The sequence below is a fragment of the Nasonia vitripennis genome (genome assembly GCF_009193385.2).
Source record: "Nasonia vitripennis strain AsymCx chromosome 3 unlocalized genomic scaffold, Nvit_psr_1.1 chr3_random0009, whole genome shotgun sequence".
Classification (NCBI taxonomy): Eukaryota; Metazoa; Arthropoda; class Insecta; order Hymenoptera; family Pteromalidae; genus Nasonia; species Nasonia vitripennis.
The window spans coordinates 1,996,903-2,019,382 of NW_022279629.1; the positions used below are offsets into that span (position 1 = coordinate 1,996,903).

Sequence of the window (22,480 nt, forward strand, 5' to 3'; positions counted from 1 at the left end):
CCTGGCGCGCACGTGGGCTCTTGACTCGGCTAGTTGACACCCGAAATCTGTCCCCACCAACGTTTCCACGTATGTTCGAACATGTGCTCGATTTGTTCTACGACGCGACTCTCGCAACAATACTGTCCTATTGTGACGTCACGCACACTTAGAACAAATGTATTTTAAACTCTTAGAATTTTACTAGAAAATTTTCAACTTTATGTTATTCATTTATAATTTCGACCGATACTTTAATTGCATAAAACTCCCAACAATTATATTATTTATCTTTATAAACTCAAAACGATTAAAATTCAAATAAAACTTTAATAATATTTTACTTTCTTTCTCTAACTGCACAATAAATTTATCAATACAAACGCGATAATCTATTTAACAAATTATATTAACGTCTCAATATCAAATAACTAATCAAATAAATTTAATTTTAAAAATGACTATCTATACTTCAAATGCACATATCATACATGGTAAAAATTTATACGTGAAAATAAATCGTAAAATCTCAATATATTTCTGCCGAATATCTCAAAAAGAACAATTTATACATTAAACTGAATCATAACAAATCGCGAGCAAATTCTACTCTCACGTAACTACATTATCAAAACTTACTGCCTGAGACAAAGGATTTCATACGAAAAAACTTCGCGTATTTCTATGCCCAACAAATGCACAAGTACTTATCTTTACATCCAGCGTTTAATTTTCCAAAGCTGCTAGCCTTATCTGGAATCCGCCGTGAGGTATCCATTTGATCGTCCATTGAAAAATAACCGCATAGAATCAATTCTTCAATACGCCTTCCTCTCGCCTCTGTCCTCTGCATCTTTTCCTTATGTCCACGCGTTGTCGAGTTTTCCTCCCAATTAAAATATTTCTTGTTCCTCTCAACGGGCTGCATCCATCGCTTGATGATCTTCTTAATTCTCTTGCTATTTTGTCGTACTCACGTCGTATAACTTTTATTTAAATAAACTATCGCTTGTCCCGTAATCTAAATTTCCCAGTTAAAATAGTTCCCGGGTTTCGGCACTAAAAATTGTATGGGACAAGACTACATTAAGGTTCAAAAATAAACTGCGAAATCATTGTTGATCAGATATTATGACTTTATTGAAATCTCCGAATGATCAGGTCCTGGTGTGACCTTCTCTCACAAGTTGTCGCCGAGAACTGACGCTCTACTCATTAAACGCCGACGAAAACTTGGGCCCGCTAGAACAAAGAAACTTTCCCGAGGACTACCGAAGGGACTCGAAGCAGTGCGAGCGCTCCTCTAGATCTATAGCTATACACACGCAGTCATGTGTTCACGCGAACGCCTCCCGCCACTCGACTCTCTGGCCTGGCAGTCACAGATCGGCCCTTTTAGCCTCTCTGCACTGAAAGTGACCCTCAAAATCCGCGGAGTAAAACTCCTAGAGGGGGTCGTGGCAGTCTAGGAATGATTATAAAATCACTCCTAACCGCATTGGCCTGAAGCCACGAATCGCCTTGTCGATTCGCGCATATGAGAGCCAAATGACGGAAAAACGTTCGCTAAAACTACTAATAGGTAGAATATATTATTAATAAAGAATAAATACGCCGCACTTACTCTTATCCCTAGTAGTCCTCGGTTACGTCCGGAACAGACAGCGTTTCTCAACGGTCCATCATTCAGATCAGCAATCGTGACAATCTCTGTCTGCCGAGAGCGTTCGTTGTAGGCGCGGCGAAAATTGCGCTTCAGACGAACGATACCCCGGCGATGCGAGCCGAGTGAAACGTCATCCGCGACGGTCATGGACAACTACAGCATGAGCGAGCTGTTAAATTGTTGCAGGATGCCGGTGTTCTCGTACCTCGCGAAGGTTGTGGTGTACAAGAGCTTCGTCAATTCCAGCATTATTTTACTGCTCGTGGTACAGTTTTAGTTGCTTACGAGAAAGACTCGATGGGCAACGGTGAAGCACCATTTTTTGACGGACGCTGCGATGCCTGCACAACCGTAATATTTTTGCTCTACTCCGAGCTTCATTATGACGTGATCGTCAATATTTTTGGAGCTGCGAAGGCAAAATTTTTCTGTACTTTTTGCAATCGCGGCTACAGTAATATCGAGGATCACAACTGTAGGCAGCTGTGTTCGCGCTGCTTCGTCTCGCCACCCTGTTGCGAGAACGAAGCTTTGCAAAAATGCGCATCGTGCAATCGCAGTTTTTCGGCGATGTATGTTTTCGCAACCATTCGATTGCGGGATCATACAAAGCGAAGCACAAGCGATTGTGCGATGTGCTGCAGATTTGTCTTACCTGCTGCAAAAGCGTGAACCGGCAGCGCGGTAAGCACGAGTGCGGCAAAGATTGGTGTCGACATTGCAAGTCGACACACGGTTATAATTAACACTGTTTTATATAGCCGAAAAAAAAGATGCTTCAGCGAAAAAATATCTTTATGTTTTCTACGATCTGGAAACGATGCAAGAAGCATCGTATCGAAGCGATGAAAGCATAAAGATGCACGTCCTGAATGTCTGCGTTGCACAGCAAGTCTGCACGGAGTGCATAAGTTCTGACGACATTTCAGAATGGTGACCCTCGTGCGGTGTGCGCGAGCATGTATTTACCGAAGATACCGTTGGTTAGCTGCTACAGCTTGTAGTACGCGACAAAACGGACTTTCAAAATATAATATGCATCGCGCACAACGCACGAGGGTACGGTGCGCAATTCATTCTACGACGGCTTGTCGAACGTAAAATAAATTGCGCGCCAAGCATCATACTGAATGGTCAGAAAATACTGTGGATCCGGTATGGACGCACAAAGTTCATCGATAGTCTCAGCTATTTTCAATTGAAGTTGGCCGCGTTGCCTGCTACATTTGGTTTAGGTGAGACTACGAAAAAAGGCTGTTTTCCGCACCTTTTTAACACCTCGTCTAATGCCGAATACCGTGGCGCCATACCGGATGTGCACTATTATTCGCCCGACACTATGTCGTCGAGCGAACGCGAGCAGTTCTATTAAAAGATTGCCAGATCACACTGTCGTCACGCGAGAAGAGGTCAAATCGTGTAACATAGTTCTAAAAAAGCGTAGGTATATTACTCCCGGGTTATCGCTCCCGTACGGTTACAAAAGTTAAGTATAGTATGTAAGTTGTTTGTGAATAAATAAAAGTAAATTTAAGAATCTCGTTTTTGTATTAGTTTTTAAGTAATATAAATTGTTCTGCGTTATGTTTAATATATTTATAATAATAAAAAAGTATTTTAAAGTTTTTTTTTTGTAATTATAACATCCTTTGCTCTCCTTTACCCACTCATCATTGCAGGCTTATAGGCGAGCCGAACTGCACGCGTATAGACGGCTCGTCCGCAGATGATACTCGTGGCTGCTAATATACGCTTATAAGCGGCCCGCGTTAGTATACGCGTATACACGGCCCGCGTGAGTATACGCGTACATGAGGCCCACGAGAGTACACGCGTATACGCGGCCCGCGCTCGCCGTCGCCGCCGCTCCCCGCGGTAGAGGAATAATATCAATAAAAAGCGCTTTTCGGGAAGAGAGCGCTTTAGTCGAAAAGATGGATACGCGTTGGAAGCATTCTTTTACGGTGTGCATAGCAGGACCGACAGGAGCTGGAAAAAGCTGGTTTCTGAAAATTTCTTGATCATCTGCCGGAGATGTGCGATGCTCTACTATACCGAGTGGCAAGAGACGTACCGCAGTGAATTCAAAGTTGGCGGGAGTGCTGCTGTACCTATCGAGTTTCGATAGGGACTTCCGCACTTAAGCGATTACTCCGAGGATACGGGAAAGAAAAAATTACTGATTCTCGACAACTTGATGCGAGAATCATCGAACGATATAGTTCTGGATTTGTTCTCGCGTTCGTCTCATCATTTGAATTTGTCGGTCTTTCTGGTGACGCAGAATATTTTTCACCAGGGAAAGTCTCAGCGCGACATAAGTTTAAATTCAAAGTATCTTGTTATATTTAAAAATCCTCGCGACAGAGCTCAGATTCGGCATCTCGCGTAACAAATTTATCCGGAAGATCCAAGGTTTCTGCAGGAGGCTTACATAGACGCTACGCGCGAACCTCACTCGTATCTTTTTCTCGATCTAACTCAAGCGGCCGTGGACGAGTATAGGGTTCGCACGTGTATATTCCCAAGCGACGATATTCAGTACGCCTACGTGCCGAAATTGGGTAAAAAGTAAAAATACAAAATAGGTGTGCAGAGCTCTCGGCATAGACAGTAGGCGAGAAGCTATTGCGCCAACAACCTCGAAGAAGAAACAGGCTGGCTGTTGTATACCCGTGACATCAAGCATTTCAACAGAAAACGAGTAGCTGTACTGAACGCTCTTTGTCACACGGACGGCCAACAACGTACGGCTCTTTTACGCACAGCCGACAAGAGACTCGTGCATTGCATATGCGAGTGCGCTTTGAATATCTTGCAAGGTGTGATCAAAATCAAAGACTCGCATAAACGACGACTCAAAAAGCACAAAAACATGCTGAGAAAATTGACGATTTGCAATAATAAGAAATCTGTCAGCGATTGGCAGAAAAAGAAACGAGTTCTCGTACAGCACGGTGGTGCTTTTTTGCCACTTCTACTCGCACCTATTATCGGGGCTCTTGTCTAGAAGTTATTTAATTCAAAGTCAGCAGCAGCGGAAGACTAAAATGGATCGTGCGAGAAAAATGATTATCGTGCCCGAAGATATGTTTTCGCGCATGCAAAACGTTCAGCCAGCAGCAGCAGCAGCACCGTCAGTAGTAATCGAGTCGTGTGAAAACTCTGTTCAAACGTGCGGCGACAATCTCTCGAGACTCGATTCCGGGATGCACACAATTCTACAATCGAATAAATTTACAGATGAGCGTGAAAAATGTCAAAACTATTTACAAGTACTGCGGCGATATCTGTTTTTCAAAGATTCCGAACGTTACGCTGAATACGATTACGAGTGCGACGTCGACGAAATAGAGTCCACATCGGCACCAATGACTGAAGAAATTATACTCGACAGCGTGCCCAAGAGTTACGCTCAAAAAACGCGCCTTCTGCTGAAACACTGGAAAACCGTTGCCGGCGATTGTGGGATAACACTGGCAGAGTCAGTATAGACGGCCGGCCCATACAAGATTCCAATATTATAGAACTGATTAGCGACGTTGTCGCACGCAGGAAAAAAACACTGGATCAGTCGGAAGTGCCCATCGGCCGTTTACCTTTCGCCAAATTCATCAAGACAGTCGACACACCGATAAAGCTGATTGGAAACCCGAAAATAGTAAAAATTGGTAACAATTTGACAGAACCGAATAATACAGCGAAACGACGACTGCCTAGTAAAGAGAGCATCGACGCGTTGATGGAAATACACAACGCTAGCAGCAGAAGCGAATCACCGGCATCGCCTGCTTTCACGAGAAATCGAGCAAAGAACAAGTGGCTACGTCTCGCAAACTTTTAAGCATGTCGTCGTCGTCGTCATACGAGCAGCAATACTATGTCTCGCACGAGGCTGGTTACGCGGGTGCGCGCAACCTCATGCGTGTAAATCGAAAAGGCAAATTATTTAGCGCGGCTGACACGCGGGAGAAAGAACGTATATACCAGTGGCTTAGTAATCAAGACGCCTATACTCTTCACAGACCCGTTAAGCGTAAATTTCCGCGATTAAGTTACAACGTGAGCAACATTGACGACGTATGGGAGTGCGATTTCCTTCAATTAACCACGATCAAAGAGCACAATGACGGATACTGTTACCTACTCGTAGTGGTGGATGTATTGAGTAAACACGCGTGGCTGGAGCCTCTACGCGATATAACTATAGCCAACGTCACGCAGCCTTCGGACGAATACTCGAACGCAGCAACGGTCGCGACCCGATACTCTTACAATCCGACAAGGGTGAGTTTGTAGGCTCGACGTTTCAGGAATTCTTGAAAAAACGCGACTTCAAATTCTGTACTGCTCGAAATCCCGATATCAAAGCAGCTGTGGTGGAAAGACTAAACCGTACTGTACGCGAACGAATGTAGCGATACTTTTCTCACAATAACACGCAACGTTACATCAACATGGTGCAGACAATCATCGAGGCTTACAATCATACGCAACACAGCGGTACAAAGATGCGCCCCTGTGACGTGAGTAAGCTCGTCTGCAATCGACTTACAAGAATCGCGAAAAGATGGCGTCAGGTGTAATCAATAAATACAAGCCCGGATCTTACGTACGCATTAGTCGCACGAAAAATAATTTCGAGAAGGGATACGAAAAAAACTTTAGCGAGGAAGTTTTCAAGATTAAGCGCATATCCAACAGACAGCAGTTACTAGCGTTTATCCTGGAAGATTTGAACGGCGAGGAGATTGACAGATTTTCTATCTCGAGGAGCTTGCTCACGTTGGCACGAAACGCATGCCGGACGCTGCTGAGCAATTCAAAATAGAACGCGTAATTCGTACGAAGGGTTGTGGCTCGAAGAAGCAGCTACTCGTCAAGTGGGCTGGCTATCCGGACAAATTCAACTCGTGGATCAAAGCCTCTAAAGTACAAAAAATTTTAAAATGGCCCAGAACGATTTTTACCTAGTTCTGCCTAGCAACAACAGTATGACGTACTATAACGAAAACGCCACCAGCTGATTTACAACGCAGCTCTCGCGCGAGCTCAGACTCAGCGGGAATTGGTCCGTTGCGCTCGTCGAAATCCACGTGCTGAGTACTGTCACGCACATTCAGGAATCGGACGCCTTTTACACGTTTAAATAGTCGGAAAAGGCAAAGTAGGAAACGCATTTTTTTCCGCACGGTATTTACAACAAGATCGAGCAACTAGCCAACGAAATAAATAAATCAGCCGCCTTTCACGATCATCTGCGTCTCGAAGTTGCACCCTTTCAAAAGGGCTACTACATGCTACAGCGCAAGTGTGCCTGCATTGATCAGCATCAGACAACGTTTAACGAAAATATTAGCCGTATTTTCGGTTTCGAAGATTCCGGGACTCGGCGAAAAAACGGCACCTTTGTCACATCGTCAATGGGCAGTGTAGTCGCGCTAGGAAACAGACCAGCATCGCTTTCCCGAGCTATTCCCGATCAGCTCTACGTGTACACGGATGTATGCGAGCCACACACTGTAGGCGACACTCAAGCTGCTCTACTGCGTATAGTTTCCGTGGATAGTGCAAAGTACAAATTCGGCAGTAATATCGCGAGACATTTTGCACCTGCTCATTATATTCCACTTTTACATCACGGTTTTCGCTCGATTGTCATAGATATAAGGGATCAGCACGGAGTGCGAATACCATTCGAATATGGAACGCTGACGGTTACGCTTCACTTTAAACGTAATCATTAGAGAGAGAGAGAGAGAGAGAGAGAGAGAGAGAGAGAGAGAGAGAGAGAGAGAGAGAGAGAGATTTATTAGATTTATTTGGCGTACAATATGTTGTACGATAAATTGTATACAGCAGGAATAGTAGTACAGCAAAAATGTGTATTGTGATAGTATGATAATGTGAAGATGGGTCAAGAGAGAGTGTGTGAGTGTGTGCGTTTGCCTGAATGTGTATAAGCGTGTGTGTGTGTGTGCGTTTGAGTGAATGTGTACAAGCGATTCAAGTGTTTGTATTTTCAAGCTCAAGAAAGTGCTCTTTAGCTAGTCTCGAGAGAGAGAGAGAGAGAGAGAGAGAGAGAGAGAGAGAGAGAAAGAGAGAGAGCAACGCTATGTCACTACACACGCTACTACGACGAGCAAGTAGGCAGTGGAGGAGTGAGACACGTCTATTCCGGTTCAACGTATCAGCGCGGACTGGACGTATTGGACGACGTTGCAAACAACGGCTCGAATTTCAATTAGGCGTTCAAATATCGTACTAAAGAGTCTGGAAAAAATTGAAGAGAAAAACCGGTGAAAAGATAGCAGAAATGATGAAAGGCTCTGGTTATAAATCACGCGCAATGCATCAAAGGCGTCAGTTGAGAAAGACACGTACATCGAGTACAATCGGCTCTAGCAAAAAACGCAAACAACATACGGCAGTACGGAAGAAGAGAGTCACGAGAAAAACAAAGAAGAGGCCTAAAAAGAGAAGTACTCAGCAGCAGCATCAGCAGAGTTTGAGAAGTTTTACGGATATTTTTGGTCCTCGGCGTATTTAGTTTGGGGTAAAAATGGCATTTTTACATTCTCACTCGACGGAATGCATATCCAGCGAGCTGGATCATTTCACGCTTCCAGCCACCCAAACGTCCATTGAAAGCAGCAGCTTTCTGCATTATAAGCCTGTGTCGTCTCTTAGCGACGATGTTGATGCACCATTGGAATTTGTCATGCCGGCAGGTAGCGAGCATTAAAGTCGGAGAAGACCTTAAAGTCGGACCGATCAACAATTTCATGCATTCAATGTTCAATCACATTGACGTTTTTTTCAATTAGAAAATTGTTTCGCCGCCTAATAACCCCTATCCTTACAGAGCATACATCGCGACGCTTCTCAACTACGCTTCGGCTGCAAAAGCCAAGTTTTTGGAAAAAGTAGTGGCTCGAAGAATCCTCAATTTAGAAGATTTTAGTGCGCCTTCGTTTGACGAACTCTCTATGCAATTCGTAACGTCAGGTGGGTACACTCAATCGTTGCCAGTCCTCATCAAAGCGACCCGCACGACATAAATAGCCAAGTAATGTACCAAGCTATATTAGATTACGATCGGCTGCAGATGTAGAGATATCACTATCACGAAAGATTTCGTGCTAGCGACGTTGTGGACGGAATTAAAAATGAAGCTGACGAGAGAAAAGACGGTGCGGTAGAAGAAGAGTACGTAGATGCACCATCAACATGAATACGCGTCAAATAATCACAACTATTAGAGGATTAAAAGACGATTCAATAGGAGTTTACGCTGCTAATCACGTTCCGAAATTGCTATCCACACCGACAGCTATTGTAACGAATCTCGAAACGTTCGATCAGCCAGGATCACACTGGGTTGCCATCTTCATAGATAAAAATGGATACGGAATTTACTTTGACGGCTACGGAGTTGCACCCTGTTAAGTGACGAAGTTCCTGGATAAATTATTTGGAAACATTATATAAGAATTACACAAAGCCAGTAAAAAGAAGATCCAGAAACTTCGACACTTAACTAAGCCTCGAAGGGATGTACCCGAAACCAAAACAAACTTCTCCTCCCTCGGCTGAAGCGCGCGTGCACAGCCGACGCTGCAGTTTAGCCGTTGACCATAGTATTAGGCCCATAAGGCCTAATGAGTAAGACAAAGAGCGTGGCTAGGCTGAAGTAAGAAGAGAGGAGAAGTAAGTACCCCGCGTGGGAGAAAGCTTCGACTCTCTCTCAATCATCACCTCCCCCGAAACGACATTCCAGGGTGTGCGCTCCTAGAGAAAGGACGCTAATTTTAAGAGTTTAGATTTTGAGTAATTTGCCTTTGAGAAATTCAATAAGTTTTGTTTCATTTGAGTGTCTGATTTAATTTGTGTTTTGATAAGTTGATAATAAACATCACTGCAATCCATGTGTTGAGTTTTGGAAAATAAGTCATTCAGAATACAACCAATTTTGAGCCATCCTCCGTTTTGCTAAAACATCTTGCCAAAAAGGAGATCTAAACCCCGCAATCTTTTCCGAGCAGTCATCCCAGTCTTTCTGAGCATCCTTTCGGGTTAAATTATTTCTCAAATTCCAGAAGTCCACAGAACAAAGTAAGTAGCATTTAATTCAATATTTCTGAACTTTGACATTTCGGTTAAATCAAACAGTTCTGCCTCGACAAATTAGTGTTCTCACTGATCTCCCCCGTATGGGAGAGTAGCTAAGCGCCCATGTTTTAATAATATTTTATTATTAGCTGGTGGAATCGGTTCTATCCTAACACACCCGTATCAAAGCATCATCTTGATCGACTCGGAAAAAACTGCACGCGATTCGACTGGAATAAAAACAAGTGCAGAGCGTCGACTCTAAAGTATGTGGCGAGCACTGCATTATGTTTCTGTATCATAGGTGTAGTGACATTTCTCTGCGAAAATATCTACTGTTTTTTTTCAACAGACTTTGTCAAGAATGACGCATTAGCCGTTAAGTTTTATCGAAGGCTCATGAGAAGAATGCAAAATAAAACAATGCATCATCGTCATCATCGAGTCAACGCATTCCCACGCACGAGTTCTGAAGGACGGGGTTACTGTAATCAGATGTGCACAGCTAAGACCGGATGTTTGTTATCTGAGCAGTTTATACAAACATACTAGGTGTGACGGTTGCGTTAAACAAAACAACTTCTATCGATATCAAACGTGTCTCGTTTCACTATGGAATGTAAATACTGTAACGGCCGTTTCTAGAAAGAACTGCGACTCGTTGACGCTCGCTCTTTGTCGTCCCATTCTTTATAAAGGTGTCGTGGCGCAGTCGCCAGCCATCAGTCGTAAGAACACTCTCGTCAGGTAGACCTCGCGTGTAAAAAGTCTTTGCAATGGATTCAGCAGCAGCAGCACCGAGTCTTGGAAGAATAAGCCGATCTCCTGCAACTTGTTGTACTCGACGACGTACGCGCTCAACAAATCAAACTGCAAGCATGCAACCATAGGTCTGGAGTATTACGGCGGTTACTACAGATCAGTGTTAAAAATTTGTGTCAATGGATCGCCAGCCAAGTATGTAACACTCGACACACACAGCTGGGAAGTGATCAAAGATCAGATGGAGTCTATGGATGCATATCTGAATCACTTCTTCACGTTCTACCAGGATTTTGGAAATCCTAGCAAGATCCTCCTTCCAAATCACGATGTCACATTCACAAACAGCTTCGGAGCAAGGGCGATCGGCATCGACGAGAGGCCAACACCAACATCAGCACCTACAGCAGAAATGACAACCCAAAATGGTCAGCAGTTCATCAGCAGTGTCGGCGGCGACGGCGGCCATGACGAGGAAACACAACAGCATCCACCTGTACAGCCTGCGTGCAAGAAGCAGAAAAAGTAGGAGAGTCCGCCTAGTGTAATTATGCATCAACAAACGTTCGCTGGCTTAAGAAAGGTAAAAGAGTGCATCGATTTGCATTTTAAACAGCTCGAGGAGCTTTCGGGATTAGTTAATCGCGGCGTGGACACAATTTTAGATTATATAAAAGACGCTTTGAAAAGAGAAGAGGCTGAACTATGTCGTGAAATTCTAAAAAGTGTAAACTCGTTCAAACAATATTACGCCCTTCATAAATATAAAATCGACGAAATTGTTAAGACAAACTTAAATTTCGCCACTGTAAGCGTCGACGTTTTAGATGTAGTTTTAACAGAAATCTATGCGTTTGGCTTAGCCAGAATCGCAAAAGATGTGTACGACGTTATGTTTCCGCTATAACTTTTTTTTATTCATCTCCTATCGTTAGTTTCTAAGCTGTAAATATGCTTTATTGTTCTACGCACACACACACACACACACATACGCGCGCATAAATATATCATGTATTATACATAAATGTACATAAATATAAGAGTGTATCAAACAAAAATTTCTCTATTTTAATGTGTGCAAATCCTATCAATAAACCCCAAAGCTGAAATTTAGAGCAGGCTTTGCGGCACCGTGTAGTAGGAAATCATACAGGTTACATATTATTACAGCGCAGAAAGGATCAGAGCCGGTGCTAGGGCAATAAAAGCCAAACAGCAGGTATACGCGAGCGACAGGTAGACGGCGGCTTTGGCAGGCGCGCCAGTATGGCGTAGAGAGGGGAGATAGAGAGAGAAGCGGGTACCGTACAGCAGTGGCGGGAGCCACTGCGCCAGAGCTCAGAGGCTACTATAGTGTAAAAGGAGAGGGGGGCTACGGGCTGGTATAGCGAGAGTCGCGCACGTCGCGCTCGGGTCTGCTTGGGGTAAAAGGGGTAGGGCTGGTATCGTATACGTGATATACCTTTTGTTTAAAAATTATTTATAATTATTTATAAATAAACAAATAAAAGTCACCCATCGATGACAGATTTTTTGTTTATGACAGTGGCGGTCGTAAATCATGTTTATTAACCTTATCAGCTACTGTTGATATAAACATGGGCTTCTGTTTACATAAACAACTGGTGCCAGCCACGGGACTGGTGACGTCACTCTAGGCCACACCCAGTCTCTCCATACCAGCCCATATACTACTCACGAGACAACTGTCGTACATCGAAAACGCTATGGCCAGAGGTAGATAAAGATAAAACAAAGGAGCTCCTAAAATACAGGAAAGTATTGGTAAGCACGATCACAGGAGTAGTAACAGGACACTGTGCGGTCGGGGTCAATCTCAAGAGATGGGGAAAGACGAACGACAACTTCTGTGGAGAATGCTGCGAAGAAAAAGGAACCATATTCCACCTGCTCTGAGACTGCCCAGCCCTAGAAAGCAAAAGGCACAACATCTTGGGCCACAGCTTCCTAGCAGAACTGAAAGAAGCAGCAGGAATGGATATAGGAAAGATAACAAGCTTCACAAGAAGCTGGAAATGCTTTCAGCAAAAGTAAAAGAACAAAGCAAAAAAAACAGGGTATCGTAAATGGCTATAGGCCACTGAGCGGAAGTGCGGTTTTTATAGAAAATGGCACTCAGCCCTTTAACCTAACCTAACCTAACCTTTATTTAAGGTACTTTTTATCGTTTCTTTTCAAGCTACCTTGGATAATAGTGTTAATGGTTTGTTCTTAAACGACGCAGGACTTTTTGAGGCTTCCATAGGCTTCTCGCGAAGCAAACACGTATCATTTACGTCTTCCCATAAATCATCATCTTCTTTATCTGATGCATTTTAATCATGTCTGAATAAAAAATTATTATAAAAATACAAATAAGATAAATAAACATGCATTTTAAAATTAAAAATCTACAAATTATATTAGAAGTTTTGACGAAACTTAAAATTTTGTTAAACGAAGTTATTTTTTTTATTATGCTTTTTTGGAAATCTTTCTTCTTGTTATAATTTACTGGTATAATTTTTCAGTTTTAAGGATAGTAAGCTATCTCTATAAGACGGAATAATTATGTGTGTAAGAAAATATAATAAAATGCAACAAATTAAAATGTAATAATATGAGAAATCATATAAAATATTTAAAAATGTCATGATAGGTGAAAACGTCTAAAATCCAATAATTTATTATTTCATGCATTCAACATCTCACATTCTTTAATATTTACATAATATTTGTAGATGCTGCTTCACTCGTCAGTCGACTCCATCACACTGGTAATACGTATTCTAAAATGTCACATTAATATATAAGTTTTTAATCACTAAAAATGATAAATTTCACAGTAATCTGTAACAAACGCTGTAAATTTGTTCATCAAAAACAACGTGCACAGGTATAACGCTTCAAGTATCTTCGAACTCTTAACGGTGACTAATCAGGTTAAAAGGACCGTTGGCGTCGCTTTTGTTTTTCGGCTATTAAGTCCCAACTAAAATGCAAGAAAGAGAAAGGGTCCGCTTAGGAGCTCTTGATAGCTGCTTCGAAATTATATATCATTTCAATATAACGGCGCTTTGTTAAAAAAGCATGAAATACTTGCTTTTCTGTCCATCACTTATAAAATCTGAGTCGATAATCAATTTTTTCAAGTTCTGATATCCTAACATCAAGAATACTGCGGCCAATTCTTTGCGGCACGTAGCTTCCTTCAACATTATGGATTGCTTTAATATCAAAATTGTTTTAACTCCATACATAATTCTATACAGTTTTTGTATTCTTCTGTTTGATGGATAAATAGTAAATAATGATACGAGTGCGCGAGTCCTCCAAGCGTAGCGAGGGTGACAAAAAAGCGAGTGTGATGATCACCTACGCGCACTAGTATCGTATACTATTTTTTTATACAAGTGTGCGAATCTACGTTCATAGCAGATGAGCATGCGCGAAATTCAGAGTTTCGCACACGCTACGCAGCTAGAAAAAATTTAATTTCGCACACAGAGTGTCAAAAATTCTTAACACACGTGCATGCAAAAGATAATGCATCTAAAGTGAATGACAAGCTTCTCATTTCGAGCGAAAGAACCATTCCCTCCAGTTGTAGTGGAGGTTTTCAGTTATTGTATAACACAAAAAGCGTGCATTTTCTGTATTTGATCTATTTCTCGGAATCGAATAAATAAAATCACTTAAAATTTCTCTCTCTCTCTCTCTCTCTCTCTCTCTCTCTCTCTCTCTCTCTCTCTCTCTCTCTCTCTCTCTCTCTCTCTCTCTCTATCTATCTATCTATCTCTCTCTCTCTCTCATAAGATTAAACTGAACACTTAAAACTAAAAAATCGCTATAAAAAAAAGAGTTTAAAAAATATAAAAATGGACAAATGTACAAATGGACATGGTAAAATCAAAGAAAATGAGACTTAGAGTCTTAAAATCAACAGTAGAAGGTGAGATACAGGCATATACGTATGCAAACACACGCACATACATCCATACGGACACTTTCGGAAAACACCATTTTTTGACTCAAAATACTTCAAAACACACTTCCAACATGTTTTTAGATAAACTTCAAAAATCACTATTACTAAGCTACCTTATAATTTGTTTTTTTTATTGATCATCTCAGCGTTTACTGCTGATATTTGACTTATTTTTGCTTTCCTTTAAATTACGTGCAATGCGTGCATATTACCGATTATACATTTCCCCTCAGCTGCGCATCGTTCCTCGACTACTCGATCGCTATCGAGCGTTTGGCCAATTGGCTTATGTTTGCCATAGTGATGGCCATGAGAAGAACCCACGATTTTTTGTTAATAATTTTTTATAAAACATTAACAAATAACATTTTCAAGTAGAAAACTGTGGGAACAAGCTATAGACTGCCCTGTACGTGATAACACAGGCAGTTTTCAGGAAGGTTCTTTGTTGAGGAGAATCTCTATATTGCTTGGCCTGTCTGTTTTTCAATCGTTTTCAAACTGTAATCAGACAAATGTGACGTTCCATAGCCCTTGTCAAGTGTCTCACTTGATTTCCACGTAAATAAAAACTTAAATTCATTGGATAAAATAAAAACTACCAGAACATAAATGTCATAATCAATTAATTTCTGACAATATAATAAGATGATAATAAATAAAAGAATATATTAACATATAACGATCCATTAAATTGTCTGCCGGATTCCGAGGAGCTTATCTCCAGCAAACGAGTTGCGGTGAAGGACCTGCGTCCTATTGTACATAGTATTTAGGATTCTGCGAGCTCTGGGGCTGACGAGGTTTTTAATCTTTTTGTAAAGCGTTGTTAGGCTGGTTTGGAGAAACCTGTGATATATTAATGGAATAAAATGTTGCACGCTGGCTACTTTCCGAGAGTTTTCCTACATTTTTCATATTTTTAAGGGTGGCAATAATAATGATGTAAATTATCGACCAATTTCTCTCATCAGCATAATTCCAAAGATTCTTAATGCATTTTTAGCAAATATTTTAGCTGAAAGACTACTTTTTATGATTTCTGATCATTAGCACGGCTTCCGGCCTGGTCTTTCAGCTCTTACACAGTTACTTATCTTTAATGACTTCATTTTGAATCTCTAGAAAGTTATATTTAAATAGACTATCTATACAGATTTTTTGAAAGAATTTAACAGGGGGGTGGTTTGCTTGGTCCTTATCGTCGTATTTGACTGATTGTTACCAGGCTGTATGCATTAATCATTGTATCTCTTCATCCGTTTTGGTCTTGACTTCTGTGCCGCAGGAGTCGCAACTTGGGCCTTTGTTGTTCTGAATTTATATCAACCTCTTAGATTTTCGGATTTAATTTGCAAAGATCCTGCTGTACGCTTACGATTTCAAGATTTATTCTCGTATTCAATTCGAGGTTTACTCAGCAAAGCTTAGTGCTGATATCGTGGCTTTGAATGATTGGACGAGGGAGAATGGCCTCGATGTTAATCTAACCAAGTGTCATGCTGTTTCTTTCTTTAGGGATCAATTGTTCATAAGGTTTTCTTACTCGCTTGGTGGCTTGGACATTCATCGTTTCGACGTTGCGAGGGACTTAGGGGTCTTATTTGACTCTCATATGACATTTTTTTATCACATTGACGTCGTGGTAACTAGTGGCTGTGGTCTGGTCGGGTTTATTTAACGTACAACCTTTGATTTCACCGATATGTCTGCAATAATTTACCTTTACGAAGCAATAGTCATGCTACTTTATTTACTGTTCCCAAATCTGGTCACCTTTCACTTAAGTAGCTACTAATTCTTTGGAAAAGGTTCAATACAAATTTCTCCGTTACCTTGCTTACAGATCTGGCCAGCCCATGGCGCTTATAGATCACGACTACGCACCGTTAGCTTCAGCGTTTGACATTTCGACCCTATTGAAAAATCTCACGTGAGATCTCAGATGAGATCGCAGATAAGATCTTAGGCCAAAATCTCATCTAACGATTTTTTTATCCTTTACGTGTTTCAAACCATTCTTAGTTAATTGTTGGCTTTTTTGAAAAATTCGAAATTAAAAAATTTTTGGAGAATTGGAATTACTTTTTTTAAGTCAAAATTTTTCAAAAATTTGTGAATTTCGAATTTTTTAAAAAAGCTAGCAATTGACTAAGGGCAATTTAAAACGCGTAAAGAACAAAAAAATGGTTAGATGAGATTTTGGCGTGAGATCTCACGTGAGATTTTTCAACAGGGAACCATAAACTCCATTTACCGTTACCACGATGAATTGCTGGCTTCTAAAAATTCACTAATTCGTAACTCAGTCGCAAGCCTGTTTTCGCAGAGACAACTGAATTATAATTGCGGAATCATTATCCAAACATGTGCCATTATACCTGTTAGAGTGAGTGCTATACAGAATAATATTTTAGAACGAAATTCTTGTTTGATTAAGTAAAATGAGTTTAAAATAATAAAAATATGCTTTTGCAAATATCAAATTAAATTATGTTATAATGTATAGATAACGATGATAATGTAATATTTTTAATTTATTAACTTAATAATATCGATTAATTATAGATACGAACGAGGAGAAGAAGCTATGATCAGAGGATCTAGAAACGACTCTTTAATTGAATTACCCTTTACCGGTAGTCCTCGAGGTGATTTAACATATTATTTTTTGTGATTAGATATGATAAATATGATAAATTGCAAACATATTCACTTGCATACATCTTTCTGTTACAAAAGGAAGTATTAAAAAACAGGCATCTTTAGACGAAAGCGTTCAAATGGATACACCACCAAGAAGTCCACCTGAACCACCCGGTGATGAAGAATTGTTAAATATGGTGCAATCACCACCTGTACCGATTCAAATAAAAGAGCGAATTAAAATGACAGCAAAACAAAAATGGCATTTCGCTTACAATAAGATCATCATGCAACTTAACGTATGTTAAAAGTATTATATGTAATAATATTCATACTTATTTATCGCACACACACATTCATTTAATTAATTAATTAATTAATTCATATATAACTAGAAAAATAATTTAGAATGTATGTATACATATTTAAAAATCCTGCAGAGGTGAACGGAGTTACCTGTTTACAGGACTAATTACTAGAAAAAAGAATTAGAATATTAAAAATCAAACAAAGAAAATACAAAACTTATAGTTTGATTTAAAAGCATGATGTATAACATCAGTATATTAATGAAGTGAGCATAAGTATTTCCAATTGAGAATGTTCAATAATCAACAATTAGATATGATCCAGTTTTTTATACTTTGGAATTTATTTATATTTAACACTTCCATATTGTTTAGGAGCGCATTAAAAGTTGTGATTGCTTTTATGCAGCTATTTTTATCGCTAAATCTTTTATTAGTTCTAGGATAATAACACTTTTATTTCCAGTGTCACTATTAGATGCTAAGTCCCGTATAGCACCCAATCTTTCGGCAATATTTTCTGAAGGTTGTATCGGCAGATTCGTCAGATTTAAAAATATTGCAGGTAGATTATTCAATATTTTGGATACTGTCCAGCAATATTGCTGTAAAGGGTAATATCTAGGGATTGTCTTGGACTTCAATCTAAAGTGGAATAAGCATATACTATACCTAGTCAAAAAACTAAATACCTTGTATATATTTTCTATAAAATAGCTAAAACAACTTCAACCGAAACACTGAGAATGATCTACTATCTATTCGGCAATATTGTCTGAAGGTTGCATCGGCAGATTCGTCAGATTCGAAAATATTGGAGACAGATTATCAAATATTCAGCATTTTTAAAAAACAATATGTATATTATGGCACTATTATCTGGAGATTATTTATAATATTGCATCAATATTATAAAAGAAGTGTAAAAAAAATTAAATGAAAAAATGTATATCAGCGTTTCCACAGGTTCTCATGCCCGTTTCGGGAGGTAACATCAGGATGATACACCCCGAAACACGCATGAGAACCCGTAAAAACGCTTATATAATTTTTTTAATTTAATGTTTTTTTACTTTTATTTTATAATATTGACGCAATATTGCAAATAATCTCCAGACAATAGTGCCGTAATATACATATTCTTTTTTAAAAATGCTGAATATTTGATAATCTGTCTCCAATATTTTCGAATCTGACGAATCTGCCGATGCAACCTTCAGACAATATTGCCGAATGATGCTTATTACACTATGGAAAAAAGCACAGTAGATCATTCTCAGTGTTTCAGTTGAAGTTGTTTTAGCTATTTTATAGAAAATATATACAAGGTATTTAGTTTTTTGACTAGGTATAGTATATGCTTATTCCACTTTAGATTGTAGTCCAAGACAATCCCTAGATATTTGGCACTTTCCACATTTGCAATATTTTGAGTTCCTATTCTAATATGAGTTTGAGCTGGTACACTATATCAACGTAACTGCCAAAAGTCATACACACTTTTTATCAACATTCAGAAATAATTTGTTCAATGCTAAACACTCAAATATTACTTTCATGAAATTATTCATGCTATCTTTGGTATCGTCCCAATTTTCTCCTGTAGCTACTATTGCCGTATCATCAGCGTAGTCCATGATTGCCCTCAACGAAATCTCATTCAAGATATCATTATTATTTAAAATAAACAACAGTGGTCCCAGGATATTACCTGGTGGGACCCCTGTGTTTACTAGTAAACAGTCACTCTGAGTTCCAATAAATTTCACTTTCTAATATCTGTTATGTAAGCAGTTTGAGAGGAGATCAAGTGCCTGTTCTCTAATTCCAATTGTTGGAATTCGCCTATCTACATTATTATATAGTGTATTCGTTAAAGTATGAAGCGCATTTTTCGTGCCAATCCCTCTTATGAAACCAAATTGTTGTTTTGAAATTATGTTGTGTTTGTCCACAAAATCATATATTATACAATAAACAATTCTTTCAAAAATTTTAACAAAATTTGATATGAGAGTGTAAAGGTTCTTTCTAGTTTATACAAGGAATACAGGATTTCCGAAGAAGAATAAATACATGTGAATTTCTATAAAAATAGTAGGTATGTTTTAATGATTAGCAATCTGTATATTAAAATCACTTCCAACTGCAATTATAAGTCGATAACTGGCAACAATTTGGATGGCATAGAAAAAGGGAGCTAAGATGTGGCTCTCTACACACACTGTATTTTCCCTTCTTTTCCCCACACACTTTCTAGACGTTCACAGACGTATTTGCTTTCCTCGCTTCTTACTTCTTCTCTTCCTCTCCATATGCGCACGCGTTTCTTCTCCTCTTTCTTACCCTTGCTAAAAACGTCTATTGTGGCAAAAATATATTTCATCCTGCTGTGGAGGTAAGCAAGGGACCGTAAAAATTTAAAGATAACAAATCACCTGGCTTCTCCGGAATAATTGCTTGCCTCTTTGCTGTGCTGGGTCTTACTAAGACTTTGTTTCTTTGATACGAATCACATGTTGCTATAAGATACGATATTTTATGACGCAATTCGTTGATGTAGATTTCTTCCTCTATCATCTTTGGCAGCTTTTGTGTCCCAATGTGTCCATAAAGTTCATGTAACTCTATAATAAATTGAGTTATGAATTTTTCCGTCATGATCAGTAATTATCGAGCTGCCGCGCGAATGTCTCTTGCTCTCTCTCCCCACACACTTTCTAGACGTTCACAGACGTCTTTGCTCTTCCCGCTTCTTACTGCTTCTGTCTTTCTTATAAACGTGCATTCACACATGATTCAAATCAACGGGCAGCGGTCTGTTACTAAAGAGATCGGTCGTTAATTAGTAATATTATGTTTTGGACCTGATTTGTGAATCGGTATAACTTTGGCTTTTTTTAATGCTTCAGACTAGATCGACCTTTCAATACACATATTATAAATATATGCTAAAGGTTCCGCTTCAAGATTACTGATCATTTTTATCGTATTAGCATTAATCCTACCCACGCGACTATTTTTATCTTTTAGTGCATTAATTGTTTTTGTAATTTCTAGTGTTTTTGTAGGCCTTAAAAATATCGACTTAGGGTTCATGTATGGCATTTTTATAATTCTACTAGTAGGTTTTTCAATAGTACTACTTAATTTATCACTAATTTAACAAACAAATTTGTTCATATTTTTAGCTATTTGTACTTTATTAGTAATCTCAATATTATCAACTATAATATGATTTATGGGATCATTAGTAATTGATTTTTATCACATGATTTAATTATCGAATCAGTTATCCAGTTCTTTCTACCTGATTGACTATCCTTTTTTACTTTAGTTGTGGCTAATTCAATGCATTGCTTTATCTTATATACCAGTTTATTCATAGCATTATTATGATACTTGATCGCCAAAATAACATGCCAGTCTCTTGCCTTAGCGAAATCTACTAATATCCTATTATTTATATAAGTTACTGGCTCATTTATACTCACTCTCTTCATTTTATTTATCACAATAAAGACAGGGTAATGATCCGTCATAACAAGCTTTATCTTGTAAGTAGCCTTGGATAGATTTTCGGTTTTAATAAAAATATTGTCTATGCAAGATCCCATGGCGAAGCTAATAGGTAATCTTGTAGTACTTACAAAACCAAGAATAAAACTTTTTTCAAAGAAGTTACAAACAAAATCTTGGCTAAAATGATCGCATTCCAGTAAGTCAATATTGAAATCATTATTTACTAGGTGATTTTTAACATTTCTCTTTTTGATAAGATAATTGTTTGGATCTAGTAAAAATTAAGACTTGGGAATACCGTGAAATTTATATACATCCGAGATTTCAAGCTTGCTATTGTTATTAAGTTTTATCATGATGTTTACAATGTTTAACCTTCTTATCTCATCAACCTCAGTAGTTTGGATTAGATTTGAATTAACAAAAACAATGACTCCATCATTCCTATTTATGTTACTATCATTGTAGTAGCTCTTATATTCCTAGTTTAGTCCTACTAGTTCATATATATTATAATTGATTTGCTCAAAAGTTTCAGTGCATATAATTATTGCCGGTTTGTTAATTAGACTTTTAATCATAATTTTCAATTTATCAAAATTGGCGTTCAGGCTTCTAAATTTATATGCATGATAATGACACTGCGTTTGTTAATGGCTCTATTAAAAATATCAATATTAATATAAGTTTTTTCTTTAAAAACAGCGTCTTTTTGAATTATATCTAAGAAGTCGAGGGTCGCCATTCTACGTATTTAGAGACTTGGCCGGTTTACCCTTTCTATGCCTTAGAGTTGGAGGTAACTGTTGATTCGGCTGGTTTTTGTTTCTTGATACCCGCTGGTAGTGTAAGTTGTTCAGGTGTGCTCTGCTCTTATTGTTTATTATGAGGTGGTAATTGTTCAATCGTAGTTGACACAGAGCTTGTTCTATTTGTTACCTTCTGCTGATGGAAGGCCATATTCATATTCGCAGTCGATAGAGTAGGTATCGTAAAACAGTTTATTAATTTTTTTCTTAAGAATCCTGCAATTTAGGGTCCATAGCAAAGTGATTTGTTTCAAGATTAGTTTTATATTTAGTATTACTAAAAGCACAGTTAATACACTTTTTTGTTCCGTTGATACAATCACTTGTTTTATGTGGTTCAGCACGTTTGAGACACATCGTTGAATTGAAGCATTTTTTGGCATTGTGGCCATAACGACCACATTTAATGCATGTCCTTATGTTTATCAGGTCATAAACTTTACAAATTTGATGTTCCACAAAAAGTTTGTATTTGCTTTCAGAGACATGTTTGTACAGTTCAGTAAATACTTTACCTTTACTTATTTTAGTTACTGACTTTAACTTATTTATAGCAATGAAAATCGGACAATTATCCGTTATATTAAGCTTAAGTTTGTGCGTGTCAGTGTTCAGCTTTTAAAATTTAATAAAAGTATTGTCGATACATGATTGTTTTTATTTCCTGATAGTTTATAGTTTTAAAGTT

The 22,480-nt window shown here is 38.9% G+C and overlaps 1 protein-coding gene across 7 annotated transcripts in view; it reads left to right on the top strand.

Annotated features, from left to right (window-relative positions):
* LOC107981437 (protein unc-13 homolog A) overlaps positions 1-22,480 on the top strand; it is an 893,220-nt gene that overhangs the window by 496,672 nt on the left and 374,068 nt on the right. For all 7 annotated transcript variants that reach the window (XM_031927059.2, XM_031927063.2, XM_032601854.1 and 4 more), the window contains 2 exons: positions 17,076-17,158; positions 17,250-17,452. In XM_031927059.2, coding sequence (XP_031782919.1) covers positions 17,076-17,158; positions 17,250-17,452 — 286 coding nt within the window. The remainder of the gene's footprint in view (positions 1-17,075; positions 17,159-17,249; positions 17,453-22,480) is intronic.